The following is a 9,438-nucleotide window of genomic DNA, read 5'->3' as shown; positions in this document are numbered from 1 at the left end:
CTGACTTCGCACGGCTGACTCGGGTTCGATTTGTGAGCCGCTCTGCCCCCCGACTCCTTCGCAGCAGTGCGACCCCCTCGCCAGAGAGTCCCCCGTGTGGAGCGGGGCGCTTGGTTTTTCCTTCCCGAGGGTCGCACTTTGCACTTGGCTTTATTGAATTTCATCTTGTTGATGGCAGCCCAGGTCTCCAATTCGTCCAGCCCATTGTGACTCCTAACCCTGGCCTCCCCAGTGCTTCCAACCCCTCCCTGCGTGGGGGCCTCTGCACATTGTATATGCGCCCTGACCACCTCATTATCCAAGTCATTGACAAAATATTGACCAGTACCAGACCCAGGGTGGACCCCCGGTCAATACACCCTCCCTGCTTGACCAGTACCAGACCTGGGGCTGACCCCTAGAACCATAGACTATCAGGGTTGGAAGGGACCTCAGGAGGTCATCTAGTCCAACCCCCTGCTCAAAGCAGGGCCAATCCCCAATTTTTGCCCCAGATCCCTAAATGGCCCCCTCAAGGATTGAACTCACAAGGATTGAGCAGGCCAATGCTCAAATCACTGAGCTATCCCTCTCCCCCGAATACACCCTCCCTGACCTGGGGCTGACCCCAGTCAATACACTCTCCCTGCTTGACTAGTACCAGATCCGGGGCTGACCCCTGCTGGACCCCGGTCAATACGCCCTCCCAGTTTGATAGCGAACTTGTCTGGATGGTCCTTCAGCCAGTGTGCATCTACCTGAGAGTAACTTCATCTAGCCCACATCTCCCTAGCCTGCCTGTGCACCTGTCATGTGGGACTGTGTCAGAAACCCCCCCAAAATCGAGCTGTCTCATGTCTGTAGCTTCCCCCATCCATGAGGCCAGGAGGGAAGTGAGGTTGGTTTGGCAACTGCTTACAACCTGTTATCTCTGGATACCCGCGAACTGCTTGTTATCATGGCTCCCGGTATCTTTCCAGGTGTCCAAGTTAGGCTGCTGGTCTGTAATTCCTCCGGCCCTCCACTCACCCCCTCGCGCCTCCGTGCCTCAGTTTCCCCTCCCAGCCCTTGTGAGCTCTTGGGGGCAGGGCCTGTCTCTCACTCTGAGTCTGTGGGGCAGCAGGGCTGGGCTAGGACTAATCCTCTCGAAACGCTGCCCCCCAGCTCTCGCCCCTTCCACCTGCAGCTCCACGCACACCTGAGATGCAGGAACGAAGGTCCCAGCGGCTGGAAAAGGAGCAGGGTGGGTGGGAGACCTGAGCTAAGGAAGCCCAGCTGGCCCTGGTCCTCTTCCTGGCCAGGGTAGCCCAAGTCCTAGGGCCCCTGGGTGCACGGGGGCTTCCGGCTGAGGGTGTCTCCCTGCCCCAGCAGGGTCGGGCCCTGGTCTGGTACTAGTCACTATTTTATCAATGACTTGGCTCATTGATGAAATATCGGCTCCAGCTGGGGAGGTTCTGTGCGGGGCCAGGGCTCAGCCGCTTAGCCTGGTTTGGCTCCGGTGTGACCCTGGCCAAGCTGCCGGGCCCCGCCTGCTCCAGAACGGCTCCCGCAACCCCTTCCCCTGGCACAGACCCCAACCCCGGCTCGATGCCGCCTTCCCCACAGCGCCGCACGGGCTGGGCCCGCGAGACCCCCAGAACCGGTCCCCCCTGCGGGTGGAGCGCGGACCGGCCAGACGGCAGGAAGGACGGAGACACAGACGGACATCCAGTGGCCCCCACCCTCCCCCAGCCTCCTGCTCCTTCTCCCTCAGCGAGGAAGCCCCCCCCCACCCCCGCTAGCGGCCCCTCCCCCCCAGCTCACGCTGTCTCTTTAAGAAAGTGAAAGCGGCTCAGACAGGGTGGGTGAGGAAGTGGATTAAAGTCTTAAGGGCAGCCCCCCTCCCTGCCCACACACAGCACCAGGCTGGGGGTAGGTTAGTGTGTCAGCGTGTTGCTGAGTCACTGTGTCACACACGCGAACGCACACACACAGCGGGGGGGGGCACCCTCCAGGCCTGTGCCACTAAACACCAGGGGCACCAGCAGAGCTGGGTGGGGGGAGCCCAGGGCTGGGCTAGCAGGGGGCTGCGGGTCGGGAGTGAGGGGCACCGGCAGAGCTGGGTGGGGGGAGCCCAGGGCTGGGCTGGCAGGGGCTGTGGGTCGGGAGTGAGGGGCACGGGCAGAGCTGGGTGGGGGGAGCCCAGGGCTGGGCTGGCAGGGGCTGTGGGTCGGGAGTGAGGGGCACGGGCAGAGCTGGGTTGGGGGGAGCCCAGGGCTGGGCTGGCAGGGGGCTGTGGGTCGGGAGTGAGGGGCACGGGCAGAGCTGGGTTGGGGGGAGCCCAGGGCTGGGCTGACAGGGGCTGTGGGTCGGGAGTGAGGGGCACGGGCAGAGCTGGGTGGGGGGAGCCCGGGGCTGGGCTGGCAGGGGCTGCGGGTGGGGAGTGAGGGGCACCGGCAGAGCTGGGTGGGGGGAGCCCAGGGCTGGGCTGGCAGGGGCTGTGGGTCGGGAGTGAGGGGCACTGGCAGAGCTGGGTAGGGGGAGCCCAGGGCTGGGCTGGCAGGGGCTGTGGGTCGGGAGCGAGGGGCACCGGCAGAGCTGGGTGGGGGGAGCCCAGGGCTGGGCTGGCAGGGGCTGCGGGTGAGGAGTGAGGGGCACGGGCAGAGCTGGGTTGGGGGGAGCCCAGGGCTGGGCTGGCAGGGGGCTGTGGGTCGGGAGTGAGGGGCACGGGCAGAGCTGGGTGGGGGCAGCCCAGGGATGGGCTGGCAGGGGGCTGTGGGTCGGGAGCGAGGGGCACGGGCAGAGCTGGGTGGGGGGAGCCCAGGGCTGGGCTGGCAGGGGCTGCGGGTGAGGAGTGAGGGGCACGGGCAGAGCTGGGTGGGGGGAGCCCAGGGCTGGGCTGGCAGGGGCTGCGGGTCGGGAGTGAGGGGCACTGGGGGGCACCTGGGATAACACTCTGGGGCAGCCTGGCCTTTCCCAGTGGGGAGGGCTGGGGGGAGGGGTGGCTGCATCCCCAGCTGATCCCCGCGTGTTCAGGCCGCCCGGAGCTGATGAAAGTCGCCCTTTGCCCGCGGTGCTGGGCGCGGGGCCGAGAGAGCGGCCAGGGCTTGGCCCCAGATAACGCGGCCCTGAGCCATCGCTTGCACCAGAGCCGGGGGGGGGGGTCTGATGCTACGCAGCTCCCCTGAACCCCAACCCCCGCCCCCCAGCAACCCCAATGCGCAGCTCCCCCAATCCCCGACCCTCAGCTCCCCTGAGCCCCAGCTCCCCCGACCCCCAGCAACCCCCAACGCCCAGCTCCCCCAACGCCAGCTCCTCCAACCCCCAGCTCCCCCAACCCCCAGCGACCCCCAATGCACAGCTCCCCCAACGCCAGCTCCTCCGACCCCCAGCTCCCCCAACCCCCAGCGACCCCCAATGCCCAGTAACCCCGACCCCCAACCCCCAGCAACCCCCATTGCACAGCTCCCCCAACTTCCAACAACCCTCAATGCCCAGCTCCCCTGACCCCCAACCCCCAGCGATCCCCAACCCCCAGCGACCCCCAACACCCAGCTCCCCTGACCCCAACCCCCAGCGACCCCCAATGCACAGCAACCCCGACCCCCACCCCCCAGTGACCCCCAATGCACAGCTCCCCCAACTCCCAACAACCCCCAATGCCCAGCTCCCCGACCCCCAATCCCCAGCGACCCCCAATGCCCAGCAACCCTGACCCCCAACCCCGAACAACCCCCCACGCCCAGCTCCCTCGACCCTCAACTCCCAACGACCCCCAATGCCCAGTTCCTCCGACCCCCAACCCCCAGCGACCCTCTATGCCCAGCTCCCCCAACCCCCAGCTGCCCCAACCCCCAACCCCCAGTGATCCCCAATGCCCAGTGCCCCTGACCCCCAAAGATCAGCAACTTCCTTCCCCCGCCAGCCATGGAAAGACGAGCTCGATCCCCTGGGCTGGTCCTGGTTTTGGCCTCCCCGCTGGGGCTGGCGGCGCGGGTCCAGATGGGGGCCAGTGTCTGGAGGACTTGCTGGGATACGGGGACCTGCCCTGGGAGCCGGGCTGAGGCCTGACAAACTCGTTCTGTGCACAGGCCGCCGAGCAACCGCCAGCTGGGAGCAACTCAGTGCTGCCCCCTGGGGGTGGGGGCTGGGACCCAGCGCACACAAGTCCTGCTTTATCCCCCAGGACCGGCCCAGGGACCTCCCAGCTTCTCATTCCCACCTGCCCCCACCCGGGATAGCGTCACCCCCGGCAAAGGCCCCGCTCTCCCCTCAGCGGCAGGGCGCCCTGCTGCAGATCTGGGGGGCTGCTAAACACAGGGTGGGCCGCTTGAGTCACTGGGAATCTGCTCTGGAGTAGCCCTGAACCCCGCACCTCAGGCCGCCTGTGTGGTGCTTAAAGCCCTTGGGCCAAGATGACTAGACTGGACTATCGCTATGGGCTGCGGGTCAGGAGTGAGGGGCACCGGCAAAGCTATGGGGGGGAACCCCAGGGCTGGGCTAGCAGGGGGCTGCGGCTCAGGAGTGAGGGGCACTGGCTGGGCTGTACCATCAGCCTGTCTCATCCCGGTGTCTCTGATCCACAGGGAATTTCAGGACACACACGCTGTGTTTTCACCCGTTTATTGGAGATGTCGCTCGAAATAATAAAATAAAATAAAATAAAATAAAATACTTTTTTTTTTACATTAGTGCGAAAAGAAAATACAAAAAGGCAAACTCGGCGCCAGGCTTCTTGGCAGGGCGAGGTGGGGAGTCAGGGGGCGGGTTCCCCCTCCCCGGCCACCCCGTGCCCTGCTCCGTCCGTGGCACCTCCCCGAGGTGCCCTACAGTAAACACTCCCCCAATGCATTGACCGTGTCCGTCCCACGGCAGCAGAACCGCCATGGCGTGAAACGTGAAAAATACCACGAGAGAATCTGCACCCGAGCGGGTCCCAGCTCCGTCAGCAGGCCCGGTGCCCGGTGCCCAGTGCCCGGTGCCGGAGAAGAACTGGCTGGACCCCAGCCAGGAGAGCAAAGACCTGCTCAGCGATTGGCCGCGGCCCCCCAGAAAGGGGTGAAAGGACCAGAGACCATTTTCCATGGGAAACTTCTGGGGGATGAGAAACTGGGGCTTTCAAAGCCCTGACAGTTCTTAGGGGGCCGTTCCCAGCTGTGCCCGGCTTGTCTGGCCTCCTCCTGCAGGCGGGTCTTGCCACCCCCTGGACGGTGGAGCGCGGGCGGCTCGGGTAAGAAACCAACCCGGCTCGATTGGGCCGGGTTTGGAAGATCCACCGTGGCCCTTGGGAAGCACCCGGGGAAAATGTTGGAAAAAGGAAAATCTCAACCCTTGACATTTCGCGCCCAAAGGTTTCCTTTTCTCGGCTGGAAACCGCTGGTTTTCTGCCCAATCCCCCTAAAATCAAAACATCCTCGGTGAGACGAACCCACCCGCTTTGTTTGGCAAAATTTTCCACCCAGCTCTGGAAATACCCGGCTGGGGCGGCCGAGCTGTGTGCCGTGGGGCGTTGGCCCCCAGCTGGCCCGGAGACCTTTCCTCCAGTTGGCACCTGGCCCAGTTTCCTCCTTGCACACTTGTACTTGAAATGTGTGTGCGCGGGGGGGGGGAGGGAGGGTGTAGCCAGCTGCCTGCTCCCCCCCCCCCAACACACACACGCCAAGAGATGTTTCGCGTTAACCACTCCCAGCCTCCTCCTGGGTCCCGGGAGTGACAGTCCAGAACAATCCCGGACCCGGCGTCTCCCGAACGGCGCCCTAGGGCATTGGGGCAGTGCCATGGCGGGCACGCGACAGAGAAGACTCCATCTGTCTGCGCCAACCCCGCCGAACAGCGGCGGGAGATTCCCCACAACGCCCCCGCCCCCCACCTCTCCGGGGGCAGCTGGGCCCCCCGTCCAGGCCCCCCATGCTGCCCCCTAGCTGCAGCCGCAGGCCTCGACGATCATGTCCGGGATGTCGGTCTTGAGGATGTTGCTGTTGCGGTCGAAGTAGAGGATGGAGAGGGGCCGGCGGTGCGTGGGCACACAGCAGGACTGCCCGCCCGGCTGGAGGTTGTGGGCCCGGATCAGGTTGAGCACGGCCGTGTGGGAGGAGGAGGCCATGCCCGGGCTGCTGGCCACGTGGGGCGGGCACTGGCCCATGCAGTAGTTGATCTGGTAGCCCTCTGGCTTGATGATCCAGTCGTTCCACCCGATGTCCCGGAAGTCCACGTAATAGTCCTTGCGGCAACATAGGTCGGAGGTCTGGTCGCAGCGAAGGCTGCGTTTGGCCACCTGCTGCCCTGGCTTCCGCACCGTGGCCTTGGCCACCAGGAAGGGCTGGTGGGAGCTGCCGGCGTCGCTCCCGGCCGTGGCATTGGCCTGGCACCCGCGGCACTCCAGCTCGAGCCTCAGCGTCTTCTCCTGCCCGCGGAAGAAGGCCTGGAGCGCAGGCAGGAGGGAGACGGTGTGCCAGCCGCCGGCCCGGGCCTCCAGCTGCCTCTCGCTCAACAGCGCCCCCGCCTGGGAGACCCGCAGCGTGACCGGGGACAGCCCGCTCTGGGGGGCCCGGACGTAGAGCCACAGTTGGGCCTGCAGGATGTGGACATCCTGGCCCGTGCCCTGGCTGAACTGGAAACGCAGCCCCATGCTGGAGGGAGAGGAGAACTCTGTGGGGAGAGAGGGGCTGTGAGAACGGGGGGCGGTGCCAGGCGGGGAACGCCCGTCTTCGCAGCTGGCACCAGCCTCCCTGCTCCCTGGCTCACTGCCCCCCCAGGGGCTCCAGCCTCGGGCCCCTGCCCAGCCAAGTCCCCCGAGACCCAGGGCGGCTTTGCCCCCACCCAAGACAGGGCACCCCTGGGAGGCCTGTCCACGGGGGGGGGGCGCTGTCTCTGACCCGCTGCCCCCACCAAGCTCTGGCGTGTCCCTTCCCTGGAGGTGGAGATCTAGCGCCCCGCATAGGAGAACCCTGGCAGCAAGGAGCCAAGGATGCCCTCACCCCCCCACCCCCCACCGGCTCAGCTCCGGGGCCAAAAGCCAATGGGCTGGGGGCCCCTGGACGGGAGACAGTGCTGGGGACCTCCCATGTGGGGATGGGCAGCAGTGGCCCATAGGGGGAGGGGTTTGCAGATGACTCCAGCCACCCATACATGGGGCTGGGGTGGGGGCGGGGGCTGATACCCTGGGAAATAGATTCCAGTGGGGGGCTGTTTGTCTCCCAGCCAGCCCCAGAGGCCCCCTCCCCTGCGTGTCAGGAGCGGTGGGATGCCGGCAGTTCTGCCAGTGCCGGGGTGGGGGCAGAGCCCAGATCTCTCCCTTACTCCCCCAGCTGCCAGCCTGGTGCTGCTGGGCCCTCGGCACGGCCACGATGTACCCTGGTCCAGAGACCCCCCCCCCCCCAGACATCCACAGACCATCCCAGCTGGGAAACCAGCAGGAATCACACCCTTGGGGAGCCAGTTGCACCACGGGGGAAAGTGACTCACTGAAGAGCTGAGCTTAGAACCCAGGAGTCCCGGCTCCCAGCCCTGCCCCCCCCTTTAACCACTAGACCCCACTCCCCTCCCTTGGCTGGGGACAGAACCCAGGATTTCTGATGCCTAGCCTTGATCTTAACCCACTAGACCCCGTTCCACTCCAAGAACAGGGGACAGAACCCAGGAGTCCTGGCGCCCAGCCACCCTCCAACCACTAGACCCCACTCCCCACCCATAGCTGGGGATAGAACCCAGGAGTCCTGGCTCCCAGCCTCCCCTGCTCTAACCGCTACACCCTACTTCCCTCCCAGAACTGGAGATAGAACCCAGGAGTCCTGACGCTCAACCTTGCACTTAACCCACTAGACCCCATTCCCTTCCAAGAACTGAGGACAGAACCCAGGAGTCCTGGCTCCCAGCCGCCCCCCGACTATAACCACTCGACCCCACTCCCCTCCCAGAGGTGGGGGCAGAACCCAGGAGTGATCCTGTGGCACTATCCAGCCCTTGGGAAGGGCTCGGTAATTCTGTGGGGTCCTCATAGCTGGGGAAGGGGTGGCTCTGCGCCCCCCCCCCCGCCCCCCCCCCCGCCCAGCATCGTCTGTCCTGAGAGCAGCCTGGGCCTCCCCCCAGGCCCTCTTCCTCCCCACTCACCCACCTTCTCTGCTCTCCGAACCCCAGGTTTTCCCACCTGCAATCGGCGAAGTTCCCTTTGGTGGGGCCGAGCCGCTGGCTCCATCCCGCTCCCCATCGCAGCCTGTTCCCGGCTAACGCCCCAGCCCTGTCCCTGCCCGCCCCGCCCCGCCGCCAGCCTCGGGTCCCCGTCTGCGGCACCCACCTGTCTTGGCAAAACTGATGATCTCGTAGCCCAGCTCGTCGGCCTCGGGGCCGTCCCAGGGGGCGAAGGGCCCCGGCTGCCTGTCCCGCTGGGCTTGGCCCACATGCAGATGCCGCAGGGCGTTGGTGACGGCCAGGCGGGGCACCGGCTGGGTGACGTTGGGCCTCTCCATCAGGTGCAGCTTCTCCAGGACCTGCCGCTTGGCCAGCTCGAGCAGGAAGCGCCTCTCCGTGCCCGGCTCCAGGGTGGGCATCCTGCACGCCGGGCACCCCGGCTTCCCTCCTCCCTGGACCGAGGATCCCCACAGCAGGGCCAGGGCAGCCAGGGCTAGCCAACCCCCTGGGGGCTGCCCGCTTCTCTCCAGCCACGCGCCGGAGCCAGGAGCCATCTAGAGCCGAGTGGGGCAGGGGGGTAGGGACGGTGCCAGGCTCTCAGGATCCGTCTCCGAGCTCTGCCCAGCCAGCCTGCCTCCTGCCGTCACGCCCGGGCTGCCCCGCGTCCGCCTGCCATGCGAGGAGCCGCTCGCCACGGCCACTGCCCGGGTGCCAGGGGTGGAGACGGGTGCTGCTCGCCCGAGGGAGCCCGACTCAGGGCTCGGCTTGAGGTGCTGACTGTCCAGGCTCCAGGCACCTGTCAGTCATGGGGGCAAGCCCTGCCCTCCTGCCTGCTGCGATTGGCCGGCACCTGGGGCCCCGGGGGCGGGTGCTGCCGGGGCCGGGGGGGGGAGATTGGGGGGTGCTGCCTCCCCCGGCCAGGAACACTTGCTGAGGGCTCCCGGGAAGGGGCATGATGCAAGAAGGGAGAGGGTTGCGCTGCCCAGGAAGTCGGGATGTGCTGGGGGGCACAGAGCAGGAACCCACCCCCACCGACGCCCCTTGGTGTTTCCTCCGGGGGCCGGGGGCATTGCCCGGTGCCAGCGGGGGCCGCCGTTCTTTGCGCAGCATGCCCAGGCACCGCGGGGGCAGAGGGAAGGGGCACCGGGGTTAACGTTCCTTTGCCAGGCTTCTCCTTTCTCTGCCTACCTCCTGCGGCCTGGGGGGGCCAGCAGTGGCCACTGCTCACTAGCCAGCCCCCACCCCTCGATCCACGGGCCCCCCCCAACAGTTGACGAAGTGGGGGGGCAGAGGAGGGAGGAGGGCGAGGGAGCTGGGGCTCGGGCCCTGCCCACCCCCACGGCAGGATTGCCT

The 9,438-nt window shown here is 66.6% G+C and overlaps 1 protein-coding gene across 1 annotated transcript; it reads right to left on the bottom strand.

Annotated features, from left to right (window-relative positions):
• Nucleotides 1-5,875: 5,875 nt before the first annotated feature.
• Nucleotides 5,876-8,639, bottom strand: LOC119564331 (inhibin beta C chain-like). Its single transcript, XM_037884273.2, has 2 exons — nucleotides 8,252-8,639; nucleotides 5,876-6,606 (listed from the first exon to the last, which is right to left on the bottom strand). The coding sequence occupies exons 1-2, from the start codon at nucleotides 8,637-8,639 to the stop codon at nucleotides 5,876-5,878; spliced, it is 1,119 nt and encodes a 372-aa protein (XP_037740201.2).
• Between the last annotated feature and the right edge of the window lie 799 nt (nucleotides 8,640-9,438).

The sequence above is a fragment of the Chelonia mydas genome, chromosome 20, assembly GCF_015237465.2.
Source record: "Chelonia mydas isolate rCheMyd1 chromosome 20, rCheMyd1.pri.v2, whole genome shotgun sequence".
NCBI classification, from domain to species: domain Eukaryota; kingdom Metazoa; phylum Chordata; order Testudines; family Cheloniidae; genus Chelonia; species Chelonia mydas.
Note: the sequence above shows the minus strand (reverse complement) of the source record. Positions and strands in the feature narration are given on the sequence as shown.

Coding starts and splice junctions, on each gene's coding strand:
- LOC119564331 (XM_037884273.2), bottom strand. CDS start 8,639: ATGGCTCCTGGCTCCGGCGCGTGGCTGGAGAGAAGCGGGCAGCCCCCA. Junction 6,607..8,251: donor CATCAGTTTTGCCAAGACAG/GTGGGTGCCGCA, acceptor CTCTCCCCACAG/AGTTCTCCTCTCCCTCCAGC.